The sequence below is a fragment of the Sciurus vulgaris genome, assembly GCF_902686455.1.
Source record: "Sciurus vulgaris genome assembly, chromosome: X".
NCBI lineage: Eukaryota > Metazoa > Chordata > Mammalia > Rodentia > Sciuridae > Sciurus > Sciurus vulgaris.
The window spans coordinates 70,419,184-70,438,762 of NC_136471.1; the positions used below are offsets into that span (position 1 = coordinate 70,419,184).

The window sequence follows — 19,579 nt, forward strand, 5'->3', positions numbered from 1 at the left end:
TCTACAACTCTACAACATCTTAGATTGAAAAGCAATGATCTTCTAAGAGCACATGAGAAATACCATCTTAATTTTTTCCTCAGAGAAAATACACTGTTGCCATTGGCATTACATACTTGTGAAAGCTCTATACCTTCAAATTTTTGACCCTTAAATCCTAAGTCATTGCCTAAAGAAGGAATACTAGCCACTACCTATGTAAAGCCCCTGTTGTCTGCATAGGAATGACTTAAGAGCTAGGCAGATTTGGGGTTGCTGAAGAAGTATAATCTTAAAGAACAAGCATGGGAGGTTAAAATGCTTATTCTATATGGTTTCTTCTGACTGAAGGCTGAGTGCCTTTTTCCAGAAAATAGAACCTGTTGTTATACATCAGAAATTTGCCATTATAATGCAGGCTCCTCTGGTAGAAGGATCACTGGCCTTCACACAGCTAGAGATGATCCCATCTGAGAGCGAGCCTTTAATTACAGAGAAAAGAACTGAGTGCCTCAAGTCACATGAGTACTTAATATGTACCATATTATATACTTGACTTATACTCTTATCCTATCCTCACAACAGTACCATAAGAACAGTGAATTATCTATTACAACAATAGAGCCTCTATTATTTACAATATTATGGTTACTATTACTATTACTATTTAAGGGGTCAAGAATAGGGAGTCTAGAGAAATGAATTTCACCAATCACACAGTCCTGCTCTGACACATCCTTGATAGTATAGAGTCATCTCTCTCTTTCACTTGGTATTCTACTCTCTGCCATTACATTTGTTTATAAAAACAAGTTAATTTGGCTATAGATTTTGTTTCTGGAAGCTACCACCCTTTCACTGACTTTTCCTCAAAGGTTACCAACAACCTTGCTACACCTCAGTATTACAGGAGATACCAAGCATTAACCTCAGAAGTTTCTATTTCTCTAATCCAGCATTTACAAAATGATTTTCCTTTAAGCATTCAGGTTAAATTTCTTCCTGTATCAGAAGTATCATTTTAAATCAGAATGCTATAGAGTTCCTCAAGCATTTGGAAGTCATTTTTTTTTTTCATAGAATATATCCCTATAGATCATGGAAGTGTCCTTCCCAACAATAAATGTGAACAGCATGTGTGAACTCTCCTCTTTTATTTTGCTTTTGGATGGTCCCATTAAGTGGTCAGAAGGAATTTATTACAAACATTAATTAGCTTAGACAAAAAGAAATTTTTCTACCACCACAAATTTGAGCATGATGATTAATTTGTTAGAATTGCACTGATACTTTATACAAAAGTTTTAGATTAGTAGAATCTTTTACAACTTACCAAGTCTTTTCACCACCCTTAATACTCACAAAATTCCTATGTTATAGTTGGGGCAAATATTGCTATCTTATTTTCCAAATAAGGAAAAGCAAAGCGAAGTATCTTGTCAGGCAGTTAGTTATTGACTGAGTTGAAACTTTGCTAAAGCATAAATCTTCTTATTCTAAAACCTTTGCTCTTCTCACATATTTCACTGAATGTTTTACTTATGAAACAATGATTTCCTGACACCTATCACAGGAGAAAAGCTCCACTAGGTTATAAAATTTCTAGAGGAATTCATTTTTCTTCCTATTTCTCCTTTAAGGTGAAGATTCTATAAAATTACCTCTTTGGTTTACAATCTCCATAATTATTGGTCTCCCCTGTCCCTTCATTGGGTCCTCAATTCTCCATCCACTACCTTCATGTTCTGCTAAATTGCTCCCTTTCCACCTTTAATATTCTCTCCTTTTTAAAATCACCATGAAAAATTAAAAGATTGTGTTTAAGACAAGTATTGTCAGAAAAAATACAGGATTCCCAGTTAAATTTTAATTTCAGATAAGCAATAAAAAAAGTTTAATATTAGTGTGTCCCAAATATTGCATGGGGACACATTTTACACTAAATAGTAATTCCTTGTTTTAATCTGAAATTCAAATTTAACTGGGGTTCCTGTATATTTATTCATTCATCTGGCAATCCTGGGTTAACAGCACAGGTTCTGATGTACAGCTTTATCTGAATGCTGACTCTGACTTTGACTAGTTTTATAGTTTCAGTTAAGTTTTTTAACTTCTCTGAACTTTAATTTCCACCTGTATGAAATAAAAAATAATAATATAATTAAATATAATTTTTTAAAGTTTGTTTAAATAAGATAATGTGAGTACAGTTCTTAGTGGAGTACCTACCATATAACTAATAGTCAAATTCAAAACTATTAGTATCACTGCGTGGCAATGACCAATAACAGCACACTCACTGTTAGGCATACAGGCATTTACTAGGCAATAAAATAGGTAATAAAATATTTGGTTACAAGATTAAAACTCTGTAGTAAAATTTTAGGAAGCTTCACATAGACAGCAGTTCTCTCAGGACATGGACCCTTCATAACTAAGCTTTAAAGTCTAACTCCTCAGGGAATGAAGCAGAAATAATTGGTTCACTATGAAGCACAAAGAAAATCAGTAGTTTTATGTCTGAGATTACATAAGAAGCAGGAATAATATATAGTATAATATTCAATCATTATCCAGCACTCAAGTTATGATCTTTCACATTATTAAGTATCTTGATCACTCAATTTGGTCAATAAATGTCAAGCAATAATTCCATAAGGTAGCCTGTGTCTTTATAATGTAGCAAAAAACAAGTGGCCCTAGAGAACCAAAAAGCAATAAAGATTCAAAACAATGCAAGAGAGAATTTGGATGGTGACTAAAATAAGGAAGATCCAATAAAAGACTTGGGTTCAAGAACAGGCCCTCACTTATTGAAGAAATGTAAGAAAATAGAGGGCCCAGGTCTAGAATAATAGCATTACTGAGTGAGTTTTTGGAACACAAATCTCAGTACTGAAGTAGATACAAGCAGAAATGAGAATCAAAATATGTAACTCATAAGGACAAGAACTGTCATAGGTAGTACCAGAGCTGGGTCCTAGAGGCCCATTGTTTTAGTTATTGGATCATGGGGAGATACAAGGGCACAGAAGGAGGGGCCAGAGTGGGCAGTGTGGTTTTGGTGGGAGAACTTGGAAGGCTAGGAGCAGCAGCTCATAACAGTTGACATGGAAATATTTCAATACATTTAATAACCATTAAAGCCACACTGATGGATATCAACAAGACCCATGATTGATTCAGATGAGCTTATGTAAAGTCCAATCAGGCAGAACTACCAATATAGATTTAGAACTGCATGCTTAGATTTTTCATGGCCTAAAATTAGATTGTGATGATTTACTATTGCTCTCTGATTCTGTGTCAGCTGGTTATAAGCTCAGTGAAAAGCAGAAACTGCATCAATTTTGTTTCACATCTAAACCTATCACTTATCAAAGTCCTCAACAAATATTTGTTCAATGAATGAAAACCCAGGGAGTTTGCCCTAGTACCTTGAGTATGCCAAAGAAATGCCTCTCTGGAAGACAGAAAGCTCTAAGAACTTATTCTGGTTTTGAAGATCTGCTCCAGATTCAAGCTGGTCTTATAATTATGAACCCTTGTGTAGAAACTTTATATATTACTTCATAAGCTTTTCCTCAGAAGACTATAATGGTATTCTACAATAATATGGATTCTCTACAGCAGAGATGAATTCTTAAAAGAACCACAGAAGTCCCTGGGATACTGAGATGGCCCCTAAAATTTTAAAATTCTACTTATATTCTATTTAGTAGAAATTGGTCTAGTGTATAAATGTCGAGAGAAATAAATTTTAGGAAATAGCCAACATTTGAAACTCAATCACTCTCGGATAAAAACAATGTCTTTGACAATTTATATTTATCATGAAGAAGTGCCTCTGTTCATTTGAGGAAGTAAAAAGCAGAAACAATATTGTAGTTCTGTAAGCTACAAATTTCTCAGCTTTAAGTAGAAATTGCAGAAAAATCAAATACTTAACTTCCCATAAAAATAATTCAATCTTTTTAAGTTGAAATTAACATACCTTACTTGGTTTGCATAAATTTTTACAGATGTTATTAAATAAAGTTATTTAAAGGCTATTTCATAAAACTGTCACAACTGCTCATTTATAATGAAAATTAAATATTATGCTTGATTCAGTATTTATTAATTTATTAGTATTATTTAGTATTATAAATATTAAATCAAGACATAATAATGTGCACATTTGGAAAATCACACAGCAATGTTTGGGAATCAAAAGTCCTAAATTGCCCACAGGTTTTTTTAAAAGGACAATTATCCCTACTTAATATTTTGAGAAAATTTTGCCAGCAATATTTTTCTTTTCTTTTCTTTCTTTGTTTTTTGCTACTAAATAATTATTTCATTTTTCACGAATTTTCACAGTTTTACATAGCCAATTGACTAATTTTCCATGCAAATGATTAGTCATGAAAACATTAAATGGCTTTTAATTTAACTTGTTGATTTTTTTTCTTTCCTGTATTGGCTGTAAACAATTATACACTTAACTACAAAACTAATTCAGTTTATTCCACATAATAATCCTTATCCAATCATTCCTCCACCCTTCATTCAAGTCAAAATTATGTAGTAATGTTATATTAGCTGAACTTATCTGTTAAAGAAATATAAATTCATGATATTTGGAGATAGATAGATAGATAGATAGATAGATAGATATCCCAACCCCAAATCAGAAAATATATTCTTTGTTTTTCACTTCCAAGCATTAGTTTTAATAAGATCCAGAGTATCAGCTTACAACCTTGCTTGTATCATGTCAGTGGTAGCTCTTGCCTTAAGACCTTCGTGGAGTTATACTATATATAGGTATATTCTGCCAAATTAATTCTACTTTCATGTAAAAATTAAAAATAAAAAAGAACCTTATAGAGACTGGTTGCTTTTGGAAATTAGTCCATGAGACAGATCAAACCTGAAAATTCCAGGAATCCAGGATAGACTCTATCCTTTGAATAGGTTTCAATGTTTCAAGGATTCTCCTGGAAAAAAGTTACCTGAGATTGGGTCAAACCCTTTCTAAGTCCTACAATAGTCACCTAAAATCCCGAGATGAAATGCAGTTTAAAGTGACCCATACAGGGAGGCAGCAGCACTGTATTAAGCAATATTCTTAACCATCTGAACTTCTTTCCTGAGGAAATACGGTGATTCTCTTTAACTGGTGAAGCATTAACATTCTCCAATTTTTAGAACCATAAAACTAATGTTTTAAACTACTTTAATTCTGAGACAGAAGTAAATCCATTATTCTAGATATTTCAAACATAATTTTGAAAGAGAAAAGTGTAGTCATGAATGTGATAACTGTAGTGAAAAATAGAAAACCTGAACAATGCTAATTGCAACCTCATGTGCGTATTTCATTAAAATATTGAAGTAAGGAGGTATGATGTCAGAATAAAACATAACAGCAAATTTATTATCTTTGCTTATTTAATTATTGCAGTAAATTTTAGGACATTTTAATCATAGTATTTTTGCACAATAAGCATTTTGATGAGGCTGGAAATAAGCATAGGCAAGAGCAGGATATTTTAAACTGGAGAGGGTAATTAATGCATTTAAATTAGATACTGGCTAAATACTGTTTTTTATATAGTGCTATGCAATCTCAACACCATTTATGAATATGAACATTTCATAAATCAAATACTAACACATCACTGTACATAAGAAAATCATTCACACCAGAATTATTGCCCAACAATATTTAATTCACTTTAGAAAATATAAAGTTTAATATATTCTCAATTTGAAAAACTCGTGCTAAAAATACACAAATTTAGCAAAATAGAAGACAATGTACACACAACTCTTTTTCAGTGTCTATATGAAAGTCAGTTTTTCCAAAATATTTTACACATTGTCATTTCAGAATCAAACATCTGAATAATGGAAATTGAGATTATGTGAAGGAATGACAGGGAAAGGAGTGATGAAGAGATAAACAGAGTATAAATCAAAGATACTTATTAGATCATAAAAATTTGAAGAGAATGAAAAGAATCTAAGGAAAATTTATTCAAAAGAATGAGTTATGAGGGTATTGAGGTGACATAGTAAATAAAAATATAATCAAAACAAAAGATAATTGGAGGGGAAGGAGTGATTACTAATATACAAATATTATTAATATATAATTCATCCATATCAATACCATAATGGAAATTTGTACCATTATACTTCATAAGCAAAGATGTGTGATAATCATTTTACTCTTTCCAGGAGAAGTGTGCGGTATTAACTGTAAGGTCTTGTTTACAATTCTGCAATAAACTGCACCATCCCATAAGGCTAATTTATTTAATTCAGATTCCTAAAGTTCAATACTATCTTGCTGACTTTTATTCTAATCCAGGATACTGTATGCTTTCATTTATCCCATCCATGAAAATAAGCAGGCATAACATAGTGATATAACAAAGTTGATGCTTATCGCAGGAAAATTCAAAATATACAGTTTTAATAAAAATAGCACTGGCAAAAAAAAATCACCATTTTTTAGGACATCTTTCCATTTTTCTTTCAAATGTCATTAAAATTTAATTTTTGTTTAAAGTATTTTCTAATAGACCCCATACCCAAATTTTTAATATGAAAATTATATATATATCATGATATACAAATTATAGTATATATTATATATATGCTTATACATAATATACAACATACAGCATAAAATTTTCCATCCTAATGGAGAAGTAAATTGTCTTCTGTATCTACAAGTTTGTTTTTCCAAGTTTCCTTTTAATCATTTGAGGTCTTCTTACATGTTAGTGGTTTGCAAAACTTTGTATATTTCTTTTCTTTGCTTAGGAATTAGAATATACCAAAAAATAAAACATACAATGTGTGTGTGTGTATGTGTGTGTGTGTGTGTGAATGTGTGTAAAATTTCACTAGGATATTCTGATTGTCAGTGTAAAAGATCCTGGATGTAAGAAATAAAATAAATGATTTAATAAATAAAATGAAAATTTAAGCACTACTCATATGTCTATAAACTTTTTGTAGAGGAATAAATGTCTCATTCTGACAGCTTCTAGTGGTCACTTCAGTAGCTTAGAGCAATCATGCACTACTCATTCTGCTTTTGCTGTGATTAAAGCTGAATGACAGTGAGGTGATTGATTTGGTGTACCAGTGGCTATTATGTAGATAAACACAGAGCATACAAACATGAATGTAGCAATCATTAATGATGTTAAAACAGTAAGAAAATACACTTATAAAATTTAGTTATTGTAAGTTATATCCTACAACAACTCAGATGTACACTGAGTCAAATCATTTTTTAAAGCAACATGATAACCATACCTCAAAGGAGATGTGACATGATAAGCCAGAGAAGATTGTTGTTAAGTCTCTTAAGTTAGTTTAACCAGTATGTAGTTGATTCCTACTGTAAATGTGATGCAAGTTCCCTACCTGTTTGGTTTGATATTTGTAAGTTAGGAGTGCTGAATTCAGAACTGGTTCCATGGGAAATGTTACGAAAATTACATAGTGCTAAAGAGTGCAGGAGAGCTTCCTGAGCTTTTGATGCTTCTATGTTCTGCTCTTGGGAGATTTGAAGACTAATCTGATTTACATTGTTCATTAGCAGATTGGAAGCTATAAGATTGGTTATGGAGCGACACCTGGTGAGATTTTCTTCCAAAAACTGTTTATAGAGTTCATCCACCTTTTTTTCCATATAGCTATTAAGCATAGAATTAGAGAGAGGCTGCTTATGAAACAACATACTTTTTTCTCGAATTTCATCCCAATTCAATAACTTTGAGGTGGGTTTTTTCTGGAGAGGCTCAGTGATAGATTGGCCCAATGGTATATCCACTGAAAGTAAAAGAGGACCATTAGAAATATCATCATGTGTGTGTTCCACAAAGCAACCTGAATCATACATGTTCCCCACATGATCACCTCCAATCTGTAGATCAGGATAATTCTGGCAAATACTGGTACATGACCAGGATCGATATAAATCCACTTGTCTTTCATCATGTTGTTCTCTCTTTGGAATGGTCAATGCAATGGATACATTTCCTAGAACAGGTGTATTTTTGCATTTTACCACAGATTTTATTTGATTTGTACCATTATTTTGTTCAGTTAAACTTCCTTCCATAACATTTTCTTGATTTTCCCTCTTAAGACGGGGAAGTGAATTGTCTTCTGTATCCAAAAGCTTAATTTTCCAAGTTTCTTTTTCATTATTTGAGGTCTTCTTACATGTTACTGGTTTGCAAGATTTTATATATTTCTGTTCTTTGTATAGCAGTTCAATTAGGAAAGCTTCTCCAAGCATTTTCTTAAGCAAATTTTCTAAAAGGAAGACTGTAATATTCCTATAACATAAAAGAACTCATTAAGGCAATGCACATTAAACTGTCAGATAAGAATTTATCTCCTATGTGAAGAAAAATTGATTAAGGAAGGCAATGTTTCTCAAAGGATAGAGAATAAAGCTAGGAAAAAAGAGAATTTAGTTCCAGTTCTACCACTAACCCTTTTTTGAAGGGTAATTTATGTCTTGCTCACAATTTTCACATCAATTAAAGAGTAACATTACTTTCCTTCTTCACAGGCTTATCATCATAATAATATTTTTCGTGTATGGTGCTGGGCATTAAACACATGGGCTCAAAATGCAAGGCAAGCTAACCACCCCAATCAAGATAATATGATATAGTGCAATGAAGTGTTTTAAAAATAAAAACTTACCCAGATGTATAATGATTACATTCAACTGTCTTTTAGGATTGATTTGGAATTGACTAAAATGCCTAACCATTTATCTTCCAAGAGTCTACATAAAATGAAACCTGATTTCAAAGAATTGGTTTTAAATGTGCTTTTAATTAATATTGTTTGAATCATAGCATTTTGAAAAATTACTATACCCTAAATGTGTATAAGTTGTGGGAAAATATATGTTATTTGAATTCATGCAAACTTTCTGATTTAGAATAGATATACAGCCATTTATTTTTCAATAATATAAGGGCAAATAGGTTTCTCAAATTGATAACCATTCTTTTATCCCTTTTTCTTTTTTCTTTCCCCTTCTTTCTAACTTTCCTTTTCTTCTTTTAGACTCAAATCCTACAGTAATAAGCAGTTATTCCAATCTTTTGCATTGTTCTTAAGAATTCTTGAAGAATTTCTTTTTTTCCTCTACTTTGTCAATGCATGAAAAAAAAAAGCAAACGATTCAAAATACAATTTCCCTTTTTTAAGTCTATAGTGTCTACTATAAATGTTCCCAGGAAATCTACTTGTATTTATACTTGAAAAGAGTTTTGGAAGAAATAAAGCAATGTGAGCCAAAATCTGATTGAATTTAGACTTACCTTTTAAAAGGTCAGGGTACCCATAGATTTGGTCTTCCAAGGATCCAACACTCCAAACACAAAATAAGTCCTTGGTTCTCAGCTTCGACTCACACTTTAGAAAGATAGCTTTAACCACATAAAATGCTTCTGCTTTCTGTTCATACCCTATGACTGAAACAAAGGAATAGGAAAATGATGTGGGTTGATCACATGTGTGGTATGGTAATGATCACGTACTAAAAGAGGATCTTGAAAGTGTTTATTCAAGTTAGAAATGACAAAGAGAGTGGAAAAATGTTAACAATAGCTCTCTTCAAGTAAGTGAAGGTAGAGGCAAGGTTATTTTCATTTTTTTAAATGGCAAAAAAAGTAGTACCTGCATCGTATTTTGTATTAATGAATAATTCAAAATAACCCAAATAAGAGTATGTTTAAATAAATTATGATAAAGCTGAGGAGTGATACTGGTCAAATAATAGTAGTATGTTGTGTGAATGTATGAATATGTAATGGCAAATTTCATCATTATGTACAACTATAATGTACCAATAAAATGCGGAAGGAACAAAATAAAAAATGGTTTAAATGGTAAAAAAAGAAATCATGATACATTTGGGCATGAAATACTAATGAAATATTAATATGAAATATTAAACTGCTTTTATTAGTGCAGTACAGTTAGTTACACATTGTAGTGGGTTCTTTTTGACATAATACACACATGCATGGAATACAACTTGTTCCATTTCAGCCCCCAGTACTTCCTCTTTCTCTCCACTTCTCCTCCCTCTGTTCCCCTTCCTCTGCTCTACTTGTCTTCCTTCTAAATATTTATAGTTTTTAATTGGCTTTATAGATAAAGCAAAGAGAAATTCACATGGTATATATATATATATATATATATATATATATATATATATATATATGTAGCAAAATTTGGTCAATTTCATTGCATACTTCCTCCTTCCCTTTTCCTGTCTCCTCTCCTTCCCCCTTAGTAATATTCCCATACTCCATTGATGTCCCTTTTATTTTCAGGGTGCCTGCCTTTTTTCTCTTATTTTGCTCTAGCTTTTGCATATGAAAGAAAACATTCAAACCTTCACTTTCTGAGTCTGGTTTATTTCACTTAGCATTATGCTCTCCAGTTCCATCCATTTGCCAGGAAATACCATATTTCATGTAATATATTACATGAAATGTCATATGATAGTTCCATTACTAATCTTTTGAGGTAGCTCTGTATTGCTTTTCAAAGTAGTTGAACCAATCTGCAGTCCCACCAACAATGTATGAGTGCACCTTTTTATCTATATCCTTGCCAGAATTTATTTGTATTCTTAATGATTGCCATTCTAATTGGAATGTGATGAAATCACAACGTAGCTTTGATTTACATCTGAGAATTTTTAATGATTTAATAGTATTATTAAACAATTACTACCAGTTATTCTACATGTTTTATGTACACTACTTAAAGCAGATAATCTTATCCCCATTTTACAGAAAAAAAAAGCAGAGAGAAAGGTTATATATTTGCTGAAGGTCACAAAACAGGTAAATAACAGAACTAGTATTAGTACCCAACAACTGGATTCAGATCTTATATTATTAATCTCTACATGATATTTCCTAGTTATGTGTATAGAATGCACATTGCAGAATAGTATATGCAGAATGATTCCATCATGAATTGTTTGTGCTATGTGTCAAACATTTCCAAATACTTTACACATACTAATTTAATCATCATAATATACCTATGATACAGATATTATTATTCCATTTTACCTATAAGAAAAGAAGCACAGATAAGTTAGATAACTTGCCCAGTATCGGGCAAATGTAAGTGGTACAGCCCAACATCAAAACCTGTGTGCTTAACTTCTTTGCTGAACTGGCTTTCTCCCCCTTTTAATTGCCTTAATGTATACAACCATTTTGGTGGAAAAGGATACAAACGAAACTGTAGTTCAATGTCAGGAAGTAGGTAAAGGTATAATTTTATTTTTAGACCCTATATTTCTATATGATTTGAATTATTGTACAATTAGCATGTATTCATGAATCATTTTGTCACAGGAAAGTGGGGAGCTGAAACTCCAAACCTTGGTTCTTATATTCCCAGGAAAGAAAATTTAAAGTCAGACACCAAAAACTATGAAAGAGAACTTTATTATGAGCAAAAGTGACGTGAAAGTAAAGTAAAAGCAAAGTAAGGTTCAAGCAGTAAGCATTCTCAGGAGAGAAAATGGGCCATCCCCAAGCACAGAATGACACAGGAGACAATGCTGTCTCCAAATTTATTACTGTTTGATGTTTACCAGGAGAATTAGCATCCTTCTTCAGCAACCTTCACCAATCAGGTGTTTAACTCCTCCTTCATGTAGGGCAGTGGAGATTTTGAGCTTGGTTGGTCCCCTCCGGAACTGTCATGGTAGTCATCCTATTTAGAGGGGCTTCCTCTATAAGTCAATCCCATGTTAATGTGGGCATTGAAGTCAGTAATGGGTCAGGTTACCTTAGTACACCTGTGCTACTAAAGGAGTCTTCTCAGACAAATGGAGACACCTCTGGCCTTAATTCCTAACTTCACACCAACCTCAATGGATCCTGTAAAAAGTTAGTCCTATTAATCCTTTTCTTTTGACATATTTTCCTATTAGCCACTTTGCTTCTTTTTTCAAACCTTCTGTTTATTTTCAACAATTAACTACCACCCTTTGCTTTCTCTTCCACTTCATAAGTAGTTTAAAGAAGATCCTAAAGTAATTTAAAGAACGCTTCATGCATTTCACTATTCATTACTAGCCACTACCTAACAATTTGAATGATTGAAAAAATAAATAATTCACACAAATGACAAGAAAAAAAAATTTATCTTTATTATGTTTTTCCAAAACCACAAATGAATCTAGATATAAACTGCTAAAGTAGACTGGGAAGCATAAACACAATTTTGACATAGTTGATATTTGGGGGTATAATTATTAATATAACTTTTGTTTCATAGTATTTTATCACTTTAAATAATTATCAAAAACACACCACAGAGAAGGTTAATATTAATTTTATAGGTCATACCAATCAAGTTCTTTATTTTAAGCTGTCAAAGTTATCCTCTTACAAGAAATAGTGCATTAATTGGAGACAAGGGAATGGCTCACCATGAACTTAGGAAATATGTCACAATCCCATACCAGAAAGATAATAAAAGCAATTTTAAAAATAGATAATACCCATTTTATCACAAAGGAATATTAAAAGGAAATGGAGATCTCAAATTCCTCCTACACTGTACTCCTTCATTGGTTATATTCTATTTTTTCTTGCTCACCCCTACCTCCAGCTGATCCAAGTTGTATGAATGCCTTGCCTTTCACAACTGCCAAAATCTTTCCGTCTTGGATTGCTGCAAATGCTTCCAGTCTTGCCCTCTTCTAATCCAATTAACATGTTAAATTGGTCTGCCTTTTATGAAAAACTACTAAAATCTTCAAAGGCTTCTAATCACCCGTGGATTAATACAAGTAGGTACAATTTATGACATGCTTCGAAATGAAAGATGAGCTCACAAAAATTTTATATTTAGTCTTCACAGAAATTCTGCTAATTGTGACTAAACACAATTTTTCACAACAGTATACAACCTTGAAAATAATATTAAATAATATAAAAATAATATGAAACCAAAATCCAACATGAAATCAGAAAACCTCTGCTGATTTGCCCAGTTTACTTCCTCAGCCTCCCTGTTCTATTTCTATACTTGTTCCCAAAGCTACAATTGCCATGTTGCTTCATGATCCAAAATTCCTTTGTTCTTGTAAATCCCCAGCAGACTACACATACTTCAGGATGTAGTTCAGCTCTCAGTTATTCAGGGTTGCCTGCCTTGACTCACCTACTTTGGTTTAGGTTTCTCTACATTTACCTAACTTTATTAGGTTTCACTCTGTGAGTTGTGAAGGTAAATGTGGTTTTCCTTCTCTGTGTTCTCAAGTGGAATGCAAAGTGTCTAGCAATTATTATCATCAATAATAATTATTATCATTTTCTGAACTACTATTTAAACGATGTGCCAAACATTTTTTACATACTTAACTCATTTAATTCTGACAAGGATGCTGGTAGGTAGGTATGACCATATTCATTTTAACCACAGAGATACTGACACTCAAGAAGGAAATAATTTGCCTAAAATTCGTAGTTATTAAGTGGGAGAACCATACAATATGAATTTGCCTAACTCGGAAGCTGAGGCTGAGAGGTTCTTTGGTCCTTCGCTCTTAATTTCCATTATCTACCCACTTTTGGAAAACTCCCCAAATATTATCACTACATCGCATTACTGAAAAGGATTAACTGGAAAACAAATTTCGGAACATGAGTTAAGAATATATTGAAGGGGAAGGCAACATTTAAGCAAGAGGTCATCTTTTTACACAAGGGGAAAGAGAAGAAGTGCTAGGAGAGGCAGGGAATATTGCACCTGGTATTACACAAACTAAAAGTTTGATTCCCAGAAGGAAAGGGCGGGCTGCAAAGCACATCCTCAAGAAGGGAGGGGGACAGGAGAGAGAAAAGAGGAACTTTCCTATGCAAAGAGAAAAGATAACATGTTGTTATGGTGGTCTCCTCTCCAGGAGTACCTTTTGTTCTCTCCCTGCAAACTCATGCAACACAAGTTTTATTTATGTTTTTTTTTCACACATCACATTGCATTTGGGATATTTTCTGCCTCAGGTGACTCCGTAATTATTACATGCCTGGCTTCCCTTTCCAAGCAGGTAGGAGGGAAAATTGACATCATGCTGGGCCAGAGAATGCATTTTACACTTTCCGCTCCTCCTTTCCTGGGCCTCATAAATGAGGACATAAAAGAGGACTTAGCTAGTGTTTATCACTCCTGGGAGTCCAGCCCTCCTCCCCCCAGGCCGGTGGGGGTTTCCACCCTCTGGTCACCAGGAACCCGCGTTCCTCAGAATGGGCGCTAGCCTGCGCCACAGGGGCGCTTGTTTTCCAACCAATCCCGAGCCGCAGGGGCCACTGGCCCTTAGCAACCCGCATGGAGGAGGGCAGGGCTGGGTGTTCTGACTTCAGAAGCTAAGCTGAGTGAAGCAGCGGTGAAGTGGTTAACCTCATATTACTCCTGCAAAGTAGCCCGAGTGGAAACAATGAGTTCCATTAAAGTCTATTATACCAGCGTGTCAGGCTCTAGGGAGGTGAGTAGGAAGAAAAGGGCCTCAGCGCCAGGGCGGGAGGGTGAGAGCACTAGAGTGAAGTATTCTAGTTGGGGACTTCAAAATTTTGCTAATACTTTACCATAACCTTTCTGCCTTTCTTCTTCACCTCCATACTTTCTAGGCTTTCCGAGGTGGACGGTGCATGGAAGAATATATAATGTGCTTAACTCTCTCATACAGGTTGTGCTGTAAGAACTGATACGGGAAGTTTCTGGCATCGTGGACTCAACCACCTTAAGGGCCTTCGATAATTTTGTCTGTAGTTCAAATGGTGGAAATAAAGAAGCCTGTTTAGAATCGGAGAGGGAAAATGCCAATGAATGAATGCCCAAAATCCTCAGAGAAAAGAACCCAAAAGGGATAAACTCAATATTTTTTTTTTCTTTTGGTACTGGATATTGAACTCGGGAGTTTTACCAATGAGCTACAGTCCCAGTATTTTTATTTTCTAAAAATTTGAGGCAGAGTCACTAAATTGCTGTGGGTCTCACTAAATTGTCGAGACCTGAATTTGTGACCTCCTGCATTAACTTCCCCAGTCTCTGGGAATACAGGGTGCTCCACTACATCCTGCAAAACTGTCAAATTTTTATTGGTTCTTTTTAGTTATACATATCAGTAGAGTCCATTTTAATATAATTATACAAGCATGTAATATATCTTATTCTAATTAGGATCCCGGTCTTATGGATATACATGATGGTGAGATCCACTATGGTATATTCATATATGTACATGGGAAAGTTATGTCAGATTCTTTCCACTGTCTTCCATTAAACTGTCAATTTCTAATAAGTAGGTGCATTTGCATAGATCAGACTTTTCTTAGATGAATTGAAATGTAAATGACTTCTTTTTACCAGAATGTAGGAAATTATATAGAACAGTATAGTGTAACAGAAATATAATAAAAGCCACATATATAACTTAAAATTTTAGTAGCCATTTTGAAAACAGCTGAGATTAAATTTAAGATGTTTAACATAAAATATATAAATGTCATTATTGCAACATGTAATCAATATATGAAATGCAAATATTATACATTATTATTATACATTATTATTATATTTTCTTCAAATTCCAGTATGTATTGTGCATGCACTATATATAGTGCATCTCATTTTGGAGTAGCCACATTTCATTCCATGATAGTCACATGTGACTCACGGTTATCACATTAGGCAGCACAAGTATAGATGGACCAATATATGGGTAAGAACTTTCTACTACAAAATTTTAGAGAAAAACAAAAACTAAAGGATTTGGAATCAATTATAAATGGTTGGCATAGCTTCATCACACTCCTGCTGTTTGTTAGACACCAGACACCGAATCTTCAGAAGAAGGAATGAGATTTGATTCAGTCTTGAAAGAGTAGGCTGTTTTTGCATAAAGCCTGATAGATTAGTGTTTTTGCCTCTGTACTAAGACACAATAACAATAAGCAGATTTAAAGAAAGAAACCTGTGGGCTATTTTACCAGGTTTTTCTTTTTAACTTTATGATTAATATTATTGAATTTAGTAGTGACAGTATGTTAGAGGGAATGATTTGGAGTAAGAACCAAAATGAATGCAGCAGATCCCCCACTGAACTGTTGTTCCATGACATACTATAGATAACAATCATCTGGAGGATTTGTTAAAACAGATTGCTCCTGGGACCCACCCCCAGAAATTCTGACACTGTAGATTTGAGGTGGACTATTGCTGATGCTGCTGGTCTGTGAATCAAACACAGAATAGTACTGCTCTAGGCAACCCTACTCTAATGGGTTCCTCTAAAACGGTTTTGAAAAATTACTATAAAAATGTGACTGAAATCTCATGTAACATGATTTTGCAACTTTAAAAACTAATGAGTCTTAGAGTGTAGAAATGCTGAATTTTAGAATTTCAGAATTTTCTCCAGTATCCATTGGATATAGGCAGTTTTCTAAGCATGGCAGGATTACCATTTCAAATCATCAGACAAAAAACCTACTGACAAGCACTTTCATAGAAATCCCACTTGAATAAGCTGGGTTTGTATTTGTCAGATTGTTATTGCATGTTTTCTTATTCTAGCATCAGAGATTTTATTTAACAAAATTGACCAAATTTGTCACATGATAATGTAGTAACCTTAATTTTACCTAAGATTTATGCTGTTTTTTTTTTAAATATGGCTATTAGTAAGTTTAAAAAATAACTAACTCTTCAAATTTTACCTTAGCCATAGTATGTGTTTTAGGAGAAAGAACAATGGGAGAAATACAGGCTATTAGCAGATGATATGAATTTAACAGTTCATATGGAAGGACAAAGTGAGAAGTGGCCGCCTTGATCCACTCACTTACTTATAAATAGTAAGCCCTACATATGTTTATTTTTTCATCTTGTGGATTATCTTTCTGATATAGTCTGTATGATTTACAACTTGTTAAAAATATGGTATTATGTCCATTTCCTACCCAGAACTGCCATAGATACCATTATAGAGCACCAACAAGTGCAAAAGCCTGCCTCAACTATTAGCAGAATGCTCTTATCACTTCAAATACAGTATGAAATCAATCTGGTAAATAATTACAATCCATAAGACATTTTCAACCCCCATTGACACTATAATTTTCTTATATGCAGTTGACACTTGAACAATTCTGGGAGGCTGGGAGTTGTTATGAGAGCAGAGAGCAGTTTTGCCCCCACACTTGAAAATCTGCAATTTAACTTTTGATTTCCCAAGACCAGAAACCCTACCAATAATGTAAACAGTTGATAAGTACATGTATTAAATGTTATATATTATATATGTTGAAACTACATGAGAACCAAGAGAGATCACTTTTCACTGAAAGGTACAATTAACTGAAGAGAGGAACTGCACATGCAGAGATGATTAGCATCACACAGTCAGCCTTACCTTACATTTTAAAGCAGATACTACAAACACAGGAGCTCAGTGAAATAGTAACAGTAGAAGGCTACAAAATCACTGTAGTTATACAGAATATACTGTAACTAACTAATTTCATGCAGTTGTGATTTAATACTGTGATTTAATTTACAGTGTTTTTCTGGCAACTGTGAGTGATGCCATGTGCAGTCTGTTGCATATATATATATATATACACTCTCTCTCTCTATATATATATGTATATATGGACACATACGTATATATATGTATACACATATAGTACATATTTATATATATATGTAATGTGCAACATATACAATATACATATATACTTCACAGTATACACAAACTACACAAGAACAATACTTTGTTTCAAAATACTTCACAAAAATAATACTTGTTTCACGAACAGGTTTTGTACCATTAATAGCTGTTCCTATTCTATAACATAATGGACAAGGAAGGTGAAAAACAAAAATGTTGGGACCAATTGATTCAATCAATTAACATCTTTCTTTCTATATTTCTATCTAGGTAAAGCAGAGACAAGAAGAAGTTATCAGAATTTTAGATGCTTACAAAGTACAGTATGAATTAATAGATATTTCTATCAGTTTGAAAGTACTTCAAGAAATGAGGATGAAGGTTTCCACACCTAAAGCTCTACCACCTCAAATATTCAATGGCCAAGAATATTGTGGAGTAAGAGTGAATGTCCATTTTTATTTTGTTTTCATTTTATATCTTAAAGTCATATACAAGGGAGAAAAGTATACTGATGGAGTAAGAGGGTCAGATTTCCCTATCTGTAGAATAATTTACTTACGTTCCTGAAAGCAAGCCGATTTTTATTTTATGAAGAAAAGATGATTTTAAAAAGAAAATATAGGGCTGTGATTGTGACTCAGTGGTGGAGTGCTTGCCTAGCACATGTGAGGCACTGGGTTCAATCCTTGGCATCACATAAAAATAAATAAACATCATAAAGGTATTGTGTCCATCTACAACTAAGTACTTAAAAAATAAGAAATAAAAAAAGGAAAATATAGCTGCCATGGTAGCACACACCTATAATCCCATCAAATGGCCAAAAAATAAAATAAATGAAAATTGTTCAACATTATTAGCAATCAGGGAAATGCATATCAAAATATCACTGAGACTCATCTCACTCGTCAGGATGGTAATCCTCAAGAAATAAAAATAACATAACAGCTGGGCTGGCAGTGCACACCTGTAATCCCAGTGATTCAGGCAGCTGAAGCAGGAGGATCACAAGTTCAAGACCAGTCTCAGTAATTTGGTGAGGCCCTAATCTATTTAGTGAGACCTTGTTCAGATTTTAAAAAAGAGGTGGGGCTGTTGCTCAGTAGTTTAGCACCCCTGGGTTCAATCACTAGTACCACCAAAAGAGAAAAGAAAGTATATCATGCTGATCGTTTGAAGATAATTATCAGTCTTTTTTCATCATACATCATAATATGAAATAAATTGAATTCTGGAGATAGTTTTCATCTAACTTAACTAGAGAAATTTGCAAAAGCCTAGTCAGAAATAACCTGGACCCTTAAGTTTAATGAGTTCATAATTGGGAATTATCATCACTGATGTTACAAGTTAATTTTTTTTTTATTTTATTTTTAGGATTTTGAAATGTTCCACAAAGCAAAGGAAAACAAAGAGATTCTGAAATTCCTGAAGATGGAATGAATGGACAGTTTTGCTATAAGAGATGTTTACTGAGATGGTTCTACATATACTTCTGTATACTTCAGTTACTTCCAATTAAAACAACATATCTGTTTAATTAATCATTTTAATACATAGCATCTTAACAAAGGTGCATTAAAATAATTTCTTTGCTACTCTGTGAACATTTTATATAACTAAGAAAATTGTTAAGTATCTATTAGCATAAAATTTTAAAGGTCACTGGTAGTTGTCCATTTATAAGCATGAAGTAGATTTAGTACAATTTGCAATTTTCTTTCAACTTTGTTTTTCAAATGTTTACCTATACAGTTAGCAAAGGATTAGAGACTGTACTGATGTGATTGTTACAAAAAAAGTTTAAAAAAAATAAAAAGCACTGAGTCCTATTCCACGTCTTCCTAA

The 19,579-nt window shown here is 33.2% G+C and overlaps 2 protein-coding genes across 2 annotated transcripts; one reads left to right on the plus strand and one right to left on the minus strand.

Moving 5' to 3' along the window:
- Window positions 1–5,361: 5,361 nt before the first annotated feature.
- LOC306651703 (TLR adapter interacting with SLC15A4 on the lysosome-like) lies at window positions 5,362–9,488 on the minus strand. Its single transcript, XM_079124428.1, has 2 exons — window positions 9,336–9,488; window positions 5,362–8,330 (listed from the first exon to the last, which is right to left on the minus strand). Exon 2 carries the CDS (start codon window positions 8,288–8,290, stop codon window positions 7,382–7,384), a length of 909 nt encoding a protein of 302 aa, XP_078980554.1. The 5' UTR covers window positions 8,291–8,330; window positions 9,336–9,488; the 3' UTR covers window positions 5,362–7,381.
- A 4,912-nt stretch (window positions 9,489–14,400) lies between these two features.
- Window positions 14,401–19,245, plus strand: LOC306651529 (SH3 domain-binding glutamic acid-rich-like protein 3). The gene is made up of 3 exons (XM_079124214.1): window positions 14,401–14,542; window positions 17,999–18,166; window positions 19,109–19,245. Exons 1-3 carry the CDS (start codon window positions 14,495–14,497, stop codon window positions 19,172–19,174), a joined length of 282 nt encoding a protein of 93 aa, XP_078980340.1. The 5' UTR covers window positions 14,401–14,494; the 3' UTR covers window positions 19,175–19,245.
- The last annotated feature ends 334 nt before the right edge of the window (window positions 19,246–19,579 follow it).